The 19,869-nt window shown below is 31.5% G+C and overlaps 3 protein-coding genes across 3 annotated transcripts in view; 1 reads left to right on the forward strand and 2 right to left on the reverse strand.

The window, feature by feature from the left end:
• Positions 1 to 302: 302 nt before the first annotated feature.
• On the reverse strand, positions 303 to 3,798 carry LOC126771811 (transmembrane inner ear expressed protein). Its single transcript, XM_050491917.1, has 4 exons — positions 3,606 to 3,798; positions 2,942 to 3,094; positions 1,454 to 1,543; positions 303 to 1,137 (listed from the first exon to the last, which is right to left on the reverse strand). The coding sequence occupies exons 1-4, from the start codon at positions 3,727 to 3,729 to the stop codon at positions 974 to 976; spliced, it is 531 nt and encodes a 176-aa protein (XP_050347874.1). The 5' UTR covers positions 3,730 to 3,798; the 3' UTR covers positions 303 to 973.
• Positions 3,799 to 4,414: 616 nt separating this feature from the next.
• LOC126771799 (UPF0047 protein YjbQ) lies at positions 4,415 to 10,417 on the forward strand. The gene is made up of 4 exons (XM_050491905.1): positions 4,415 to 4,759; positions 4,967 to 5,103; positions 6,216 to 6,344; positions 6,926 to 10,417. Exons 1-4 carry the CDS (start codon positions 4,603 to 4,605, stop codon positions 6,998 to 7,000), a joined length of 498 nt encoding a protein of 165 aa, XP_050347862.1. The 5' UTR covers positions 4,415 to 4,602; the 3' UTR covers positions 7,001 to 10,417.
• A 2-nt stretch (positions 10,418 to 10,419) lies between these two features.
• The window catches only part of LOC126771808 (uncharacterized), a 30,721-nt gene continuing 21,271 nt past the window's right edge, over positions 10,420 to 19,869 (reverse strand). Inside the window, 10 exon segments of the mRNA XM_050491915.1 lie at positions 10,420 to 11,041; positions 11,150 to 11,315; positions 11,388 to 11,447; positions 12,794 to 12,950; positions 13,853 to 14,013; positions 14,334 to 14,485; positions 14,860 to 15,027; positions 17,530 to 17,734; positions 18,057 to 18,299; positions 18,939 to 19,158. Of these exon segments, the coding sequence (XP_050347872.1) occupies positions 11,007 to 11,041; positions 11,150 to 11,315; positions 11,388 to 11,447; positions 12,794 to 12,950; positions 13,853 to 14,013; positions 14,334 to 14,485; positions 14,860 to 15,027; positions 17,530 to 17,734; positions 18,057 to 18,299; positions 18,939 to 19,158 (1,567 nt within the window). The 3' untranslated portion in view covers positions 10,420 to 11,006.

Consider the following 19,869-nt stretch of genomic DNA (forward strand, 5'->3'; position numbering starts at 1 on the left):
ATTAATAATAAAATGTATCGGGGATACTGAAAGCTGACGTCGCAAAAAAAATAATTAGTGAAATAACTAGAGGAATGGTGAAAAGTTGGTGTTCATGTACAAAAGAGGAAAATTATTTTCAGGGTAGAGACGAGGCTTTAGATAGGTTGAACTATCATTAAGATAAATGTATTATTTATCGGATGAAAGCGATGATAACTACGATATTTCAGGAAAGAAAGAGAATTTCAAGAAGTTCATAATTAAAAATTGCGTTTAATATAGAAATAATTAAGTGCTTACTATGAAAATAAAAAAAAGGATAAGAGTATTTGTTTATTTATTTTTCTGCTAAGGCGCATTGCTACAAGCACAAAAGTTATTTGGCTGTACAATTATTTTGTGCGATTCATACTTTTTAACCATGTCATACTAATATGGCTTACTACTTGACTAAATTCTAAAGCAGTGCTAACAATACTGTAAAGATGTACTATTGAATATATTTTTAGCCATAATTAATATGTTGACGAGGTAGAAGTTATAAATATGACCGTATTGCTTGCTATTTTGATAACAACATCAATGAATTAGATTATATTATTATATTATTGAAATTATGATTACATTATAGAAATTTATATTTTTAATATGAAGTGACTAAACTTTGCTAAGTTTTTAAAAAATATTAAGATATTATTACAATAGTATAGTATTAATTTTTATTGCAATAAATAAAGGACAGAAAATATGAAAGATTCAAATGCTTAAATTTTGGTATTGTATCCATTGTGGTTGATTAATTTACTACAAAAGCGTACACAGATAATTTATAATTGGATAATTTTCATGGTATATTATTGTTTAACAATTTTTGTTAAGTTGTCGCAAGTAGCTGTATAAAGTTTTTTGAATTTCGAACAATTGTCTTGCCAAACTAATTTCTCAATATTTTTTACACGAGTTATGTGATTTTTATATGAGTTATATTACACTAAAATTCCATCTTGGTGTCAGATGTCGTGGGCGAGGTTGGTGATTTTGGTTGAGAAAGTTTGGATAAATTGGCCACTTTAGTCGCAAACTTGACGAAATTGAGTCCAGGTGTTTGAGTTTCGGGTTTCTGGTTTCCTTCTGGCTGAAAAGCTTCCAATGAACCTGGAAAAAATTAACAATTTGCATGAGATAGTTCGAATTTTCTTATAATATTAGACTATAATAAATCAAAATATATTTAATGTTTTAAAATATATCTCATACAATTTACGATGATATATATTTTGTATTAGACCATATATTTAAATATTAAGATCATATAGTTATTAAATAGTAGTTTATTTAAGTAACAATAAGATTAAAATTAATAAATTAAACGAATAATTTAATTATACGGCTTCGAAGCTTGAACGGTCTATAGAACGTTAAATGTGCAAGTAGCAGGTTCGCTATCCCTTGCTTAACTTTAAAAACTTACTTTGTTGCGGAGACATTATAGAGCTAGGTTGCGATCCTTGTTGATTTTCTTCCTCCATCGAATGGGTTTTCTCGTGTAATAATTCCAAAGCTAGCGTGCAACACAACAAATAAAAACTGAGAATAAGTTAGTGCAACTAACGTCTCCAAAGATCTTATCAAGATAATGTATTAGCAAACAGTACGATAAAATTAACAATGCAAATACGGTAGACAAGTTTTGATATTACGATAAACGGTAATTTAAATTTAATTTGGCTTGTATTTCAATAATATAATTAATGTAATTATTTTTAACAACTCGTAATATTCCCTTTGAGAAAAAGTTCCTGAAACTTAAATATTTTAAAAGACTTTTCTTACAAATAAACATCGTATTACGTAATGACTAGATAATTTTTAATTAATTTTAACCAAAAATTTGTCTAAAATAAATAATGTTATAAATTTCGATCAAAATATTTCCCATATTGATAAAGATAAATGTTCATTGAGACTTCATGAACAAAGGACGGACGGCTGTCACTTGACATTGTGCCAATTTTCAAACAAAACTGAAGAGCCGAGAGACAGTGATCTGGCACACTATAACAAAAGCCACCTCAGCGAGTTTAACGTTTTTTAGAAAAAGTTAAAGGTGAATCTTTTTTTTTAATTTACGTCTTATATTATCTGCAACAGCATTATAGCTCATGTATATTTCGTGTTGATTTATTTATATAGGTTTTTAAGCGTAATTAAACACGTTTGTTGTATACATACTAACCAGGATACCAGGCTGCTTTGCGAGGCATCATTTAAAATATAATATTTACTTTATTTAAACATAAAAGAAAAAGGTATCCATCCCATTCAATGACATAATCGAATTCTACAGCAAAAGCCATTAGATTACGGACAAAGGTTCAAGCGTGATTGAGTAACAATCAAAACACATAATTGCCCATTTCTAATATCAGTGAAGTCGGTTATATTATTTCGTAGAGTGAGAGTACCAAAGAACAGCCCATTTGTCTAGCCAGATATTTCCAGTCGACGCTCGTCTTGCTGTGCGTGCTAGTGCAGTGCACTTGGGGTTGGGGTTCCGGCGAGTGACATCGTTTACGTACAGTAGAGCTAAGAACATTTGAGAATTTGTTTGACTCATTAACTTTTTAGTTCTGCAGCTCAGGGCATTTGGTTTTGCAGCCTAATAATTGGGCCACTAGACTAACGGGGCATTTTACATAATATTATATGCCATCAAAATCTGAACAATTTTTGTTAAAAATAATTTTGTTTGCTCAATCAGCTTTCAGATGTTTTGCTATAGAGAAAACCTTATTGCGTATTTTAGGTGATATTTTTTCGCCAATAAAAATCACAAACATATGAAGAATTAGAAACGCTTATCAAAAGTGAAGGCTGAACTGGATATTATTATCCAGTGGTGATAAATCCCGAATAATATTTTTTTTTAATATTTCTAAGTTAACATAATAAAAATCACCGTCTTTAAGTGAGATGGTATCCATTTTAGAATCTTGAATGGTTTCCAGCTGTTGGCGGAACTTTGTTGTAATCTTTCGACGTTTATAGTCCGCTTCGATCTGCTGCTTTGTGCGTGGTATACGGAAACGGAAACAACAGCACAACATCACGACTGGAATTATATTAATTAACGGTAACATTTTATTAATAAAAACAAATATAATGCTTTAATTGAAATTATTAAATAAAAATGGACTGGGCTGGTTATGATTTGATTTCACTAACGATAAGTCAAGTAGAGGTAGCAAAGAACAATATCTCAATATCAGTATTTTTTTTATTTTTAAAGTACTGAACAGAGTTTAATGAAATTTAGTCATCGTATTATGCCTCAAATTAAATTAGTTTATAATCGATATAATTTATTCACAAGATATACCTTTATACGACAAGGAAGATGCTGATATACAAAGATTTTTTGTACACATGTTGTACCTACTTATTAAAAATATCTTCGCTCACATATGCATACCCATATCATCATTTTAATGTAAAAAACAAGAAAAATAAATATGATTTCATGGAAACCCTAAAAAGTTAACTATATTTTTATAGGTAGATAAAAATAAATAGAAGCGCATATATGGATCATCTGTTTAGTACCTCGTTTATTATAAACTTACTCAGAGACGTAACACCAGCTAAACACAGGAACATAATTTGCCATAGTCGTACTTCTCCAACTATTGACTTTTCAAGCCATTCCGGCTCTTCTGAATTTTTTATAACATCCATTATGGGATCCATGACGATACAAATAGAAATCTGATCCTTTAATCACAAGCAAACTATGACCAAACAGATAATACGCGTCTGCTAAATACTTGTGTGGAAATAAAACTAATTGTCCCAATTCCGAGTGGTTAAATGCCACACCTTATACCATCAACCCTCGACACTCCCTCTTATCATTAGGTAAAATTATTTTTTTGCAATATACACTCTTAATGGATAATGTATATTTGTCAATAAAACAATATAGCTTGTTCTTTGCATTTTTTAAATAAAAGTTTGATTTCCTTTAACTAATATACAATGAAATAAGTAAAAAATTTGTATTTCCCTCCAAAGTTTGGTGTGGCAACAAAAAAAATAATGTTTTTTTGATACAAAATCTTGGTACCTATATCATCTAAACATTAATAAACTTTATGATATATTTAAAATAAACTAATGCCTCTTATTATTTTTTTATTGATGTCAAAAATATTAAATACAGGATGTTTGTTATATTAATTATAAGCTCAATTTTTTTTGATAATGTAAATAGTAACTTAGAAGATTATTTTATTTAAAAAATGCGACTTAATTATTGAAGTAATAATTATTTAGTTACTGTTTATAACAAAATAAGGTAATTGAATAACAATCCGTGTTTTTTTTGTAATGACAACATATGGTCGATCGTTGTTCTCTTTCGTTTGAAGTCTATTTCATTTTCCCGCAGAAAATTGGGTGTCGAATCTGTTCTATAACCTCCGTTATATTTATTACTATTTAAAGATCGAAGATGTATCTTTTATGATAATTGTGATTTAATTCGTAAAAATTGTCTAAGTGATGTTGAGTAAGATCATTTATGTTCTTGCGATAATTCTGTAGCGTTTTTAAAAATTAAATATGGCCTCGAATCGAGGAATTCAGATTGGATCCGCGTGGTTTCAACGGAAGCTCAACTTGAGGCCGCAGCACCGGGGCGTGCACCTCGTTACGGAGGAGATCCTAAAGCAGGTGCCCGAGTTGTCACAGTTTGCGGTCGGTCTCTGCCACATCCAAAGTGAGTATCTGGACAGTTGTCTTGCCGCCGATGCTGTTCCCTCCCATTTGTATATTTTAATTTTGTAAGAAATTCGCATTAAGTTCTGGATATCTTCTATATTTATAAAAATATTCCTTGCGGAAATTATGCAGGTATATTATAAAATACTAAGTGTACACGTCAGCTGATCAATTTAAGTAATGACCGGATGAATAAACCTTTCAGTAATGCATACATCAGCAAGCCTTGCGCTTAACGAGAGCTGGGATCCCGATGTCAGAGACGACATGGAAATGATGCTCAACAAAATTGTGCCAGAAGGTCTTCCGTACCGCCACTCTTGCGAAGGCCCCGATGACATGGTAATTATTCGTTATAGTAAACCGTATTAATAATTCTAATGTCAAAATATTTTTTGAAAACTTAAACATTATATATTTATTGACATTCATTTGTTTGTGTTGAACAAATGTGACACAGTTTATTACTTGTTTTGTTTGACTGTTGCTATACTTGTGGCTTTGTTTGTTAACAAATAAGCTATGACTAATTTAAATCTGATTGATAATTCGAAGATAATAAATTAACAAAACAGATGTATCAGAATTTCAGACAAGCTAATATAATTCTATACCTATCTATGGTTATGTAAACAGAAGTGCTTAATTAATATTGTAGTGCTCTAGCATCAAGGTTACTCAATGTTCATAGTTTAAATAATAGTATTTCTTTTTGATTTAGATTTACATTTTGGTAGTGGGTATATTAATCTTTTTTTTTTAAAGTGGGTATGAAAAAATTAAAACTAAACAGTTTTAATTTTTTTAAGGTGGGTATAAAAAAAACAGTATTTATATAATTTATAAAAATATATTTTTTAAATACCCACATTAACTATTTAGTTTTAATTTTTTCATACCCACCTTAAAAAAATTTTTAATATACCCACTACCAAAATGTAATACCACTTAATTATTTAACCTTTAAAGAATGCAAATGATAGTTACATAAATGCATGTTCTATTTAGTCTTCTTGTATATTTATGCACATCTATTTTATTGACTAATGAATTATTAAATATTTTGTAACCAATCAATTTAATAATATATGAAATGGCTTTCTATTTATCTATATTAAAACACAAAGATTTGTAAATCATAATTTTGTGTAAATTTAACAATCACATTTTTACTATTTATTGTGTGCATTTAATGTCGGTATTTGTCTTGAATATTTGTTTGCTAGAAATTTATTGACACAAATCTGATATTCTAAATAACAATATATTTTACAAGCACCTTTCAATGGTAATTTTAGTGTTTATTTTTTTTTGTTAGATAAAAAGTTATAATATATAGATTATTTGTTATTATTTTGGTCCACTTATTGAATCATGAGCCCTGTCTTGCTTAAAGCTTAGAATCAAAATGCTTTAAAATTTATATTGTCATTTTTTTATTTTTGTTTTCATAGCCTGCACACGTAAAAGCTTGCTTCCTGGGTTCGTCGCTGACGATTCCAATCACAGATGGAAAGTTGAACTTGGGTACTTGGCAGGGAGTCTGGCTGTGTGAACATCGGAACCATGCTGGTAGCCGAAAGGTGAATATGTGAAATAAGACGCACTTCTACCACGTTGAATAATAATTGCAATCCTTAATAAAATACAAAATAATTGCCATTGTTAGTCTTATCTTAATGTATCATACTAGGGGATAAACACGAAAGTTGATGTACTCTGTAGACTCCTTTGGGTATGTTTATTACCATTTTGTGCCCAAAACCATCAACTGTGTGAGTAGGTAAAATTGTGCCTATAAATAATACACATATATTACAGTAACAGCCTGTGAATGTCTCAATGCTGTGCTAAGGCCTCCTCTCCCTTATGAGGAGAAGGTTTGGAGCTTATTCCACCACGCTGCTCCAATGCGGGTTGGTGGAATACACATGTGGCAGAATTACAATGAAATTCGACTCATGCAGGTTTCCTCACGATGTTTTCCTTCACCGTCAAGTCATCAATTATAATAACAAATTGAGCACATGAAAATGCAGTGGTGCTTGTCCCGGGTTTGAACCCACGATCATCGGTTAAGATTCACGCGTTCTTACCACTGGGCCATCTCGGCTTGACACATATATTATATTTTGATATTTTAATGAGTTTGTTTCTTATGCAGGTGGTGGTAACTCTTTCGGGTTGCCCGCGGGACTCCCCATTGTCGCCGGTGTCGGCTGCGTCGTGTTCCAGTTAGGAGCGGGGGGGGGTCGCGACCCCCCACACGCAGTCCCATTCGCGCCCCTCCTCTAAGAGCACGCGGAGGTAATTCTTACGCGAACCACCTTTTATATTCACACCAAACCCTAGACGTTAGTTCTTACTCTTATCTTCAAACGACAATATGTACATAAGATTAATATTTTGTAATGCTCTGCATGGCAGTTTGAGCAGACCTCTCTAGGTGGCCATTAAGCGTGCCGATTTCATAGACATGCCGTGTTGAAAGGATGACCAAATGAAGAGCATGATCACTGTATAATTTGCAAAACTTTTATTAATTGAACTTAATACTTTATTACTGTTGTTGTTTGTATGCACAGGTTTTTGAGATCTGTTTTTTTTAAGTGGTCAGATATATTCAGTTTACTTCCATGTCAAGGGTAGACCACGGAACCAATATAAGAGACGGTCGTCTAGGAATTGATATTATTTCCTTTTACTTTTTTATTTTCCACAAAGTTTTTTTTTTTCTGTAGCGAAGTGCCATGCAAAGACAAATGCTATTTATGTTACGTTCAGTGAAAACGAACTGAACCAGTTTAATTTGTACATAAGGATAGTGTGCAACATTTTAAAAGTATACAATATAAAATTAATTGTTGTTTTGTTACGGGAACATGTCAATATGTAAATAGATCACGCTTGGACGTTGACATTGCGCTTCGTAAGTTCGCTCGCCGAAGGGTCGATGGCATCTTCTTCTACCATTACGAATCGTAATTCCGTTACGAGATCTTTATATTTATTTCTATCGTAAGACTTTTTCACTATTGCACTCGTTCAGATTTTTTAAATGCTCACGAGAAGTCACTATGTTTTTAACATCACACTGTTAGACGTTTTTACGAAGTCGACACTCATTCTACTTCACCTTTGTATGTAATCGCACTGGTTAAAAATCAGTTGTAAATTTTAAGAACCGAATGTAGAATATATATAGTTAAGTACTTTGTACGTCTACGATAGCTCCCTTCTCTCTCCGTGTTAGGTTAAACTTTATTAACGATTAGAATGTGAAATATGTCCATAGCTTTAAATGTGTCACACCCGTTGTATCAACGGGTCCTTCACGGGACTACGAGCTAACAAATATACCACTAGTTAGAAGTAGTATATCATTACAGTTAAGGTCATGTAAGTGCCTCGGATTTTCATGGGGTGTTTTGTATAATTTGCGACTCGATCCAAACGGACGCGTCGGCTTCCTCACGCGTTGCCTAACTGCTGTTTCCGATATTTCGTTACATTTATTCGTATTTCTGTTCGCGAAGTGAACGCTTTTTTTACGTTTTTGAATTTATTACGAAATAGAGAAACGTTTCTGTATCAATTATGTCTATTCAAATGCGTATATGTATAGATGTTTGTCTTCCTATGTAAGTACCAACGTCGAGATTAGTGTAATATCGGAATAGTGGTAAATGTGAGCGGTATTAAGGTATATCAACATCACCTTATCCGGCTACATCAGTATAACTTAGGTTACGTATTGAGAATAATAACGATAGAGGGCTTCGATAACGAACTTTGGGCAATATAGTTTAATAACCAATAATATAGAGTAAATGGAATAATTGGTAGCGGATGTCTTTTTATATGGATTGAAATGTAGCACGAATTATATTAGCGAATGGTGGTTCATAAGTCTGTTTGAATAATTTTAATTACATTCCGATTAACTACACGTTTTGTCACATTCCAGTAGAAAAGAAGCTGGACTTTGTTCACAGTGCTTGAAAGTGTTCTATTTGCATTTTTACACGGTAATATTCCAAGGGAGCTTGTACTGCACAATCACGTTTGATCTAGTTAGGAGTTAAAATTATAAAATGTAGACTACAGATAATAAGGTCATTTGAGAGGTGCTGGCTGTCGGAGATCTGGTTTTCGAGAGTGCAATTAGATCAACTACGATAAAAGAATTTACATAGATAGAATTAGAAGCTCAGCTGGTTTTATTTATCGTAGGAACTTCACTGGCGCTGGCGCCTTTATCCTGCAAAGCAGGCTGTTTTGTCTTAATTGTCATATTGACCTTCGATGCCCTTGAAGCTTATTTCAATATATTATGAGACCAGTTTTTTGCATTACATTTAACAATTAAGATAAATCATGAAAATACTTCATTTTATAATATTTTGATTGTTAGGAAAAGTAAAGCTCATAGAAGTTCAATATCAAAGAGATGGCAATTAATCTGGTTTAAGTTTTGCAGTTCGTTTGGTTATTGAGCTAGCACTAAGGAATCATACGCACAAGCACGAGCAGTCAGCGCCGTACGGTCGTTTCGATTCGCATTGTATAGTGTAGATGTCACAGACATAAAAAGTATTGTCTCATGGACAACTTAGTATTAATTCACTTTAAAACTTGTTATTTATTGATTGAGCTGTTATTATTGAAGTACTTGCTTATGCTTTCTAAAAAACTCATTCGCTAAATACACAATATGGTCAGATTTAAACAACACAAAAAGCATGTTTTGTGTTTACTAAAGTCACTTTTTTTTTAACATTTTGCATTTCATTTAACACTGCTTTTTATATTACTTATACATACAATACTTTCACTCGGATAGAGTTTTGATGTCGGTATTGGAACGGTTATTAAGTGCTTTTTAATAAAATTCATCCAATGTTTGTAAATATTTTTTTTTGCATTATATAGTGTATTGTGTACATTTATTCGTGTACATATAATGTATCATGTAAAAAATGTTCAAGTGCTATTTATTTGTCTATGAATGTTAGGTAAGCCACTGCCATTGAAAACTTGTCTCTGTAATGTAAAGTTATTGTTTGGTTTTTTAATATGAAATAGAGTTGGTCACTGTCAATTCCATGAATTTGTATTGTAAGTGATTGATCATAAAAACTAATAGATTTATTAAGTTTTCCAATGAATATTGTAAAGCCAATGGTTCATACAAGACATTCCATTATTTTAATAATTGGTTTCAACCTACCTGGGGTGTTATGCTAATATCATTTGCGTTATTGTGTGATCCCACTTTAGGCTGTTTAATTACAACGAATGTTAGTTTTACCTCTGTAGTTTTTTTAATTGTCACTCGTGCTTCTAGTGATGGCCCAATTTAATAATTTTCGATCAATGTACAATCATCATTTTACTATGTATATTGTGTAATCATTTTAAAACCTTTAAGTACACATTCCAGTACATAGCTTTAATTGTATATTGCATTTGTTAAAATTAAATTGGATAGAGCCAAAGATGTAAACTTGTCATAAACCATAGAAAGCGTTCAAGCTGATGTAAATACATGGCTTATAAAATTTAGTTTTAAAGAATGTGATTGGAAATAGTACTGTCTATTATATTAACGTTTAATATATAATAATACAAAATTCAAAAAAACACAAAAAGCCAAGACATTGTAAAAATATGTTAAAATTTATTTGTTCTATTGTATGAAATTTGAGTGTTTCACAATTATAAATACTATATCAACAAAGAAATAAATTCACTAATAATGGCACGAATTTTTAAATCTAATTATTTATCAGTATAGGTAATTAATTTGTTAATTGATATTGCACATAGAAAAATGAGGTTGTAATCAAGTTACTTAAATAACCGGAAACTAAGAAGACAAATAATAATTTGTGTGTATATTATTTAGATCAGTAACTATAGTATGAATATGATTGTACAGATCAGATATTCAAGCCTCGAAGGCCTCTCAGTTTTATACTGTTGGTTTATGAGCTCACTTGTAAGTGGCAGTGAGACCTGTCACAATAAAATCTAATTGTATGATATAAACTTGTACAATATAAATATTATAGAAACACAATTATGAAAAAGATTAAATATTTGCAAAAGTTAAAATTTATCGAGTTTTATTTCTTTTTTATCTCCTCTCTGTGTCCATTTACAGTTATTCTATGTATTATTATACTTAAACATACATTATCTATGTTATTTGGTACATTATTACTATTTTTTCATGTTTTCTATTAGTTTTCTGTAAGGTGAGGACCAGGTCCACTATCTGTAACAAAGAATGTTTAAATAATTCATATATTATAAACAGTATCTTTTACAAGGGTAGGTGTAAAAACTATTAGAAATAAACATATAATTATTTTCTGATAACTACCTTCTAATTCAGCTTTAACCTTATGGAAGCTAGTCTTAGCTTTTTCTAATGCATCTCCAAGTCCCGTCTTAATCTGGGTAAATTCCTGAGTCACGAGAGACAGTCTCCCCAACAAATAGTTTAAATTGTCATCCACTTCGGCCATACGTGTCGTAATTGTGCTCACCTGGGAATAAACGGTATGTTTTAATCAAATATAGCACATATAACGTAAGCTGAAAGTACCATTTTAGTATACCTTCTCGTTCATGTTTCCTAACGTAGTGGCACTTCCATTAACGTAAAGCACCGTTTGTTCCTGCAGATACAGATCAGCTATTAGTTAATTATAAAAGTAATAGTAATCAATTTGAAAACTACCATAATACTAAATGTATTATTTAGATTTTATTTAGTCACGTATACTATTGAATGATGAATGAATGTGTTTGTTGTTTTCTAACGTTTTATTTTATTTTAATCAGAGATATATACCGTAATAATGTGTCAAATTGTATGAAAAATAGGCATGACATATTTAGTAGGTACTTAACTGTGACGCCAATCGTCATAACAGCATGATTTAGAGTTGGTAACTCATATACTATATGTAAGTACATCAAACGTCGGTTCTTTTCTGTTCGGGCTAAACGATTTTTGTTTAAGATCATCATAACTTTATTGAAATGTTTATAGATCATGAAACTTTAATGTAAATAATATGGCGAAATTTAAGCCACCATAAATACACATAGTTCTCTGCTTCTATTGCGAAATCGGTCATTCAGGGTTAGGATCGCTAGTACAATAGTCAGAACTGCATTATTCACATGTTGCAGAAGATTGATAAAATCTTCATATACCGCGCGTGGATAGGCCATAACGGCACACAATAGTTTATTGCTTTAAGTCATAGTCGCAACGAACGATTATTCAGTCATAAGACTGCGGATCTCGAGGTCTTTGGTTCAAATCCAATAAAAAGTTATTTTCACTATGATTGAAATCGATCAAGAGAACTTCATCATAGTTGAAAATGTAACTACATGAGACCACATATATAACTAATAATTCAATTTAAAATAAATTTCATGTCTGTGTCAACCAATCTAATAAAACTACAGATAAAACAAATATCTCAATTCGACTAAAGCTTTTTAAAGATTTTTTTTTTCAGTTTACTATAGCGAAGTGTCTTGTATTTTCATCTGACATCTTAGTGCGAAGGTGGTCGAGAAGAGAACAGAGTGCATGAAGTTGTCCATTGTATAAGTTGAAGACACGCAATGTGAGTGAACTCGGTATCTTTCTCTATAAATATCTGTGATATTCAGCGCCTATTTGATTTTTTATTATTACTGTCTATAAAAATCATTTTACAGCACAGCATTTAGGTAGGCATGTTTTTTAATTTGGTTATTCTTTATCAAGCATTAAAAAGACTGAGAAAATAAAATATATAAACTTTAAATAAATATTACAACAATATTTTGTTGTTAATAAATAAAATAAAAATATATTTTCGAAAACAAGTAGTTAAATTTAATCTGGAATGAAATATTTTCCTTTGTGTTGGCTCGTTGAGTTTACAGTTTTAGGGCTGATGGTGGGTGGTTAGATTATGTTAGATATATTAGCCTTTATCTCTCAAATAAAGTAACGTACGGTCAGTTTGTCTAGCGAGGCGCGGTTGGCGGTGAGCTGTTTGTACATAACGCCGATCTGGCGCCACACCTGCGAAATGTCCGACTCGATCTTCGAGCTCAAATTATTGAGCGCGTAGGTCTGATTCAAAATCAGAGTCGCTTGGATGTTATCAAACCTATTGAAATACAGATTATTCTTATAAAACAGTCAAATAATAGCGATGTTTATTCAGTAATAGCTAATAAACGTGCAGAGGTCTCCTCTATTTTTAAGGAGAAGATTTGGAGGTTATTGATTAACAGCCGTAGCTAATATTTATGTCTACAATTCTAAGATACATATAGTTCTTAGATATGTGCCTATTGATCGATCGAGGTTCAATCTGCGTTATCTGCGTCCCAATATCAAAATTGAACTGACACTGCGTAAATAAAAGTATCTATTAATATTTTTTACTCGAGCGTTCCTTTGATCTCATAGAAGCTAGTGACAAGTTAATTATTTAACTATTTAAAAATATAATATATTTTTTCATTTAAAAAAAATGTAATATAGAAAATGATGATGATATTTTGACAAGCTTTTTTTATAATGAATACTGACTACTACTTTTTATAATGAATACGTACTACAAAAACATTTAAAATCAATACGGCGTGTAGCCAATGTAAGGAACATTCATCATAAAAATTAACCGATGAATTATTCACTCGCTTAATACTAAATACAAAAAAAAAAATAATAACTTTGAAATAAAATTTACAATATTTAATGAAACGTCTTAGCTTTGCCTCAACTGAATTAATTTTTTTTTGTATTTGAATGTATTGTATGTGTAATTTTAATCTACTTCATACATCATATACATACATCCAAATATATCTTGGTAAAAAAGATTGTCATGTCAATTCGTTGATTAATTATTATTGGCACACATACTGGTTAAAATGTCCGGACTGCATCTATAGATTTTAGATTACATCGATTATAAATTTCGGCCGTAAGATAATATTTAGAAGTTTAATAGATAGAAAAGGAAGTATCTATACGGAAGAATATAATTTATAATGAAAATACCTTTCACTGATGGTTTTGTTCAATAGGTTGCCCTGAACCCTTATGAGTTCGCTGACTTCTAAAGATATTTGATGAACACCGTACTCGATGCGTTTCTTAGTAGCGATTACGTTGTCCGCTGTTTGCAACATAACGTGCTCGTTCTTGGAGAATGCTTGTAACTAGAAAATGAAACATTTCTTGTTATTTCTAATAAATAATACCTAATCGTACTTGACTATTCGCTTGATAATTTTTGTTTTTATGAACATTTAAACACAAATATTTAAATTTCAGTTTATTTTAGATATGGCTATGAAATCTTTAAATTATCGACATTAAAGCGTTTAAAGTTCCAAATTTCTTTGGCTTCACAGCAGGTTATGTATATATTTAGATAAATATAATCCAACAGAAACCTGAACAATAGCTATAACGAGACTATTGTTTGTTGCATGATAATAATTAAAGTTATGTTTTAGGTACAGAAACAAACGCATACCTCATTGCGCAGAGTATCGTAGCTGTGTTGTATGTCATTATAAGCGCGTTCGCTCATAGTGTTGCCTTGCGTGAGACTTTGTTGGATATCTTCGTTGGTGGCCACCATCCTGTCGCCCATTTCATGCAACTTCATGTTTATTCTTGACACAGCTGGAAGATTCAGAGGCATTATTAGTTGCCGTGCAAAAGAAAACCTACCAAACAATGTCTTTATAAGTGATAGATTAAAACAATGAACATACATTTTGTGAATGATATTGTAACAATTACAAGACAGTTTTGCTTGCTGTTTAGAACGGTAGATAAAAAAAGCGATATATCATATTCATTACATATTAATTACAGCTAAAACAGCTTTGAGACATTTTTGCGTTTGTATTAGTGTAATACACAGTAAATAAAACCGGAATAAACTAGATTGCGCTGGGTACCACGTGCCTCGAATTCTCGCAAAAGTAGCGTTCTCCAAGCTAATATATCTGCACCGAAATGTTATATATAAATGCGCTATTTATATAACTTACCCTTGTCTTGATTTTCTGTTAAGTTATTTTTCAACTCAGCTATAGCCTCCAGCGTATGGTTGGTGGTACGTTGTAAGTCTGCTAGGTGTGGTAAGTCCTTCCACATGCTCTCAGCGTCTGATAATAGCTGCTGGATCTTGTGAACATCTTTTTCTTGACGCTCCATTACTGGTAAATTAATGCATCTTTCATTGTTTTAAAACTTTTGTAAACTTTTAAAATGTTATTAAAGTTTTAAAACCAACAGATTATTGAATATTTAACTTAGGTTGTAGATACACAACCTAAGTTAAATATTGTAGGTTTAGATATTCTAATTCTTTAAATACAGTATCTACTTCATTTTATTAGCATAAGCATTTTCATTACTCTTTCAAGAAGACTCAAAGGTCGACGCTATTGACATTTGTATAGAATGACACTTAACCTCAGGTATTATGTAGGGTCCTTTAAGGGTACAAAAATGGAATTGAGCTTAAGATTGCGACGGCTAAAACAATCAGGCCAAAAATGTGACCAACAATCGCTTTCGATACTTTTTAGTAAACAAAATAATATATAATAACATTTTTAAAATATATTCAACAATAAGGTATATACGTAGGTGTATATCGGTATTTTATAGTAAATGAGATTGTAGGTATCATTTAGCATTATATAGCCAAGTAAAAAATATGTTTTATTGTAAAACAAGATAAATTGATAAATTCGTAAAAATGTTACAATATTTGTTATAAAAAATATTAGTTGGCTACAGAATAAGTACCTACACCCTGTTTTAATAACGAAGCCGTAGGAATAAGCTAGTCAGTTAAAGTTGGACGTGAAACGCTATTTTTAAAGAGTTGACTTCCATATAAGTATTTTTAGATCGTATTGGCAATTCATTTTGGCAATCATGTGAGTGATTACTGATTACAAATGAATTCTTGAATTGAATGCGATTTATCAAATATAATTTAAAATTACAAATATTTAAATTTAAAATTACAAATATTTAAATTTAAAATTTACAATTATAGATATTATTTATTATACTTCCAGGATGATATTACCACACGGGATAAGAATATACATAACACATTACTCATTATAGGAACGTTCCGGACCGGACTTCGGCCAGCAATCATATGTACAAGCAAACTACGCAGAAGATGTATGTGCAAATACAGATGCCCTCTCTATTTTCTTACCGTTCCGGCTTACCGTTCTGCTGCAAAAGTTCGATGGAATGGTAATCCGGAAAAAAACCGAAGAAGTTTTGCGAAGTAAACCTTTTTTTTCTATAAATTAGGTAGTAGAACAGACATATGAACCATCTGATTGTAAATTGTCACCACCGCCCTTAGACATTGCATCGGGCTGTAACAAATATTGTCACACCTTTCAAACCGGAACATACTAATGCTTAAACGTTAGAATATCTGATGAGTGGGTGAAACCTACCCAGTCACAAAGCCTTATCACCAAGTAAATGATTGTACCGTGTAAACACAGATTCATTACAGACCTCGGAATCAAGGCATTTAGCATTTGAGTAGACATGGAAGTTGCCAATGTTACAGATTTACAGTCCCAGTTTGGTATCTTGGAAAGCGAGGGTCGGGCGTCTGATCTTTATGCAGTCATGACATTACCGATCTGTATAATGACAGTGAGAAAATAGAGAGTAGGTAGGTTACATTACCTACACCTGTACTTGCGGACACACATGTATATTATTTTCCGCGCCGTTGACTAGTCATTGAGATTGGTCACATTAACCGATGCTTACGGTACTTATCTTTAATTTTTTATACATTTCATGTTGTTCTAAGCATATACATATGAAATATAAGTGTCAGTAAAGCTGGCCATAAACCTACTTAGATATAAGGTCTGTTCAAATACCTACGCAACGCAGTCTTATGGTGACTTATCGGACAGTATTTAAGTGCGTATATATTGGATACTCAGAGTAAATACAATGGACACATCTGTTCCGTAAATTTTTAATTAAAATATATCTGATTTCGCAGTATTTATTGTGCTAATGAAGACTCACAATAACGGCAATTAAAGTAAAAATTTCTATTCGATTTAGAAGCATTACACTTATTTATTAATCGGAAGAAATGTAATACCACTTCAGAAATAAATTCATCAGGGCTAAGATTTGAGAAGAATGTTATGTGACTATTGTAATAGCAACTTTAAGAATGTTCATTTACTTTAAAAAGTTTCCATGAAACTTTATAAAAAAAAAACGTACAATATTTACTAGTCGATATCGACGTTTTGGTATGACGCAGGGACGTAACATTTTGTAGTGTAACTTTGATTTTCAGTTATTAAGCATATTTTAAAGAAAATTGAACCTTCAAAACTTTTGTCTATACATACTCTAAGAATGTAAATTATAATTTTATTTAATGTATCTTGTGTCTAACAAACGCAAACGTGTTAAGAAAGAAATCGATTGTTACTTTCGTTTTAAGGGTCAGGACGAAATTAATTAGTACTGTATGAGGATGGGTATTGTTTGTATTGTGATACGTTCAATATCTCATTATTATAATTATTATCATTTCAATTCAGATCAATTTATAACTTAATCTGAAATTACTACATCGACACGCGTTATTACAGAATAATATTCGACTGTAAATGATGAAAGCCTTATTTACTTACCTTCAGTCATTTTACTATGCCAGGCTTCGTCAGCAAGCGAGACCTCACTAAGAGGAACGAAGTCAGTTTGCACTTTAGTAGCGTTGCCATTGTATTCGTTCAACTTTAGTTCGTACTTGTTCAATAATTTCTCAGTTTCAGATATATGCCTTTCGAAAGGATTTATGTCTGAAGCGACTTCTAAGCACATAGCTCTCAAAGAATCCTAAAAATTGAATAAACTATTCATCTTATTTCAGAATTTTTATATAGGCATGTCTTCGTAACAGCCTGTAAATGTCCCACTACTAGGCTTATTTCAGCACACTGCTCCAATGCGGGGTGGTGGAATACACATGTGGCAGAATTTCAGAAATTAAACCCATGCCGGTTTCCTCACGACGTTTTTCTTCGCCGTCAAGCACGAGATGAATTATAAACACAAATTAAGCACATGAAAATTCACGAAGTATGTCTTATTTAAATATTCACATAAATAATTTCACATAAACGATATTCTTTACTTATTTATTTAAATTAAAACATACCTTATTTAAACTGTTCTTCAAATTTTCGATCTCTTGTTTAACAGCATCTAATTTTGCGTCGGTAGCATCAAGACGTTTGCTCAGCGGATCCTCATTTGTGGTCAAACTGTTATCTAGCTCTGTCGTGCCAGTAGTTTTCTTTAAGCTTTCTGTCACGGAAGCAGTCAGTGATTTTAAGGATTTCTGTATTTCATCTAACGCTTCATTGGTCTTTTTCTGAGTCTGTTTTTCCCTTTCTTCTTTCTGTTGGGTAAAGCAAGTATATGAGATAGATTAATTAAACCTACAATATACATATATAACATTAGCAGGCTCAGTACTTTACCATAATATTAATCCAATTTATTAAATTTTACAGATTTTCCATAGTCTTAAAAAAAAAGTATGTTTATGGTAGGTAACGCTAGTAGCGGCTTTATGAGGGTATTACAGAATTTAATTTATTATAAATTGAAATTGAAATTTATTAGAACAGAGCATAATATTGAGATTACAATAGGCTATACAAACATATATACTTTTCCCGTACTTCTACCCGTACGTAGAAATAGTAGATATTCAAAGTTTTCGTTCAAAGTGCTACAATAAATACACCAAAGCAATTTACCAAAGTTCTGCTATTTGTTAATTATAATTAAGATTAATATAGTCGACCGCTTTGTTGGTCTCGTGCTTGAGTTTACGAATTCTCACTAGCAGCCTGGAATTTGGAGTTTGCATCGTTTCCATTCCCGTGCATCGGAAAGTACGTAAAACCGTTCGTATTCTCTTATCCGCTCAGTTGTGTCGCACAGCCGTTGGATTATAATTTAATAATAATAAATTACGTTTAATATATAATATGTGTTTGTAAAGTTAAATTTAAAGCGAGGTTTGAATTACCTGTAAGAATATGTTTTCAACATTATATAGCCTGTCGTCTAGTCTCGATATGGTGCCTTTCATAGATTCCAGACTCCGATGTTTCTTCTCTAACCCAGATATCATTTTCTTGAGCTGCTCTCCAAGAGCTTTCTCTCTGTACTCGTGGCGTTCAAGCTTATCTTCTGACGTTCGGAACATGTGGACTAAGGACATCATAGCGTCTCTGATGTCTTCGTGTCTACACGCGGAATTGGAAAAAAAACGCTAAGTTTAAATATAATTTTACTTTAACAAGCATTACGAAATGCACCAAAATACAAAAATATACTATGTAATAATTTGATTGTTTTGTAAATTAGTATAATTATATTTTTTAATTTGTCTAAAGAATTTTTAAACTGCTTTTATATTAACTACAATATAGCTTGAATTGAATGAATTGCTACTTAGAAAATAAGGTTAGTATGTTCAATGATCGGTTGTGATAAATTTATCTTCGAAATAAATTATTATGAAGTTTAGATTATTTATACGCTTTAAGTACTTAACCAATGCATGTTAGTAAATATTTATCTTAATTACTTATATTAACAATGTGAATGGTAGATACAGAATGACATAATGAACGTTGTGCTAATTCAATAAGATAATGACGTAACGTGGCAAGTGCCCATCGGTTATATAAAGGCCCTAAGTTTAAATAGCAGTGGGGAGAAAGTGATATTGTGTAACTCATGATGCAAATTAAAAAATATATCTTTTTGTTCACTAGTTACGTAACTTGTACCTAAAATATTTCAAATTCAGAACTAAGTTTATTTATAGATTCGAGTTCTGCAACCGTGGTGCAGTCAAAGGAAATGCGGCATAGTTTTTCAGTAAATAAAAAAATATGGAAAATCTATTTATTACCTTTTTAATTGAAAATTGACTATTATTTTTTACAATT

The sequence above is a fragment of the Nymphalis io genome, chromosome 11, assembly GCF_905147045.1.
Source record: "Nymphalis io chromosome 11, ilAglIoxx1.1, whole genome shotgun sequence".
In the NCBI taxonomy this organism is placed as follows: Eukaryota; Metazoa; Arthropoda; class Insecta; order Lepidoptera; family Nymphalidae; genus Nymphalis; species Nymphalis io.

Excerpts from the sequence above, each read along its gene's own strand:
- LOC126771811 (XM_050491917.1), bottom strand. The coding sequence starts at position 3,729 with ATGGATCCCATAATGGATGTTATAAAAAATTCAGAAGAGCCGGAATGG. Across the intron at positions 1,544-2,941 it reads TACCATCTCACTTAAAGACG|CTTTGGAATTATTACACGAG; the intron begins GTGATTTTTATT and ends GTTGCACGCTAG. Across the intron at positions 1,138-1,453 it reads TATAATGTCTCCGCAACAAA|GTTCATTGGAAGCTTTTCAG; the intron begins GTAAGTTTTTAA and ends AATTTTTTCCAG.
- LOC126771799 (XM_050491905.1), top strand. The coding sequence starts at position 4,603 with ATGGCCTCGAATCGAGGAATTCAGATTGGATCCGCGTGGTTTCAACGG. Across the intron at positions 4,760-4,966 it reads CGGTCTCTGCCACATCCAAA|TAATGCATACATCAGCAAGC; the intron begins GTGAGTATCTGG and ends TAAACCTTTCAG. Across the intron at positions 5,104-6,215 it reads GCGAAGGCCCCGATGACATG|CCTGCACACGTAAAAGCTTG; the intron begins GTAATTATTCGT and ends TTGTTTTCATAG.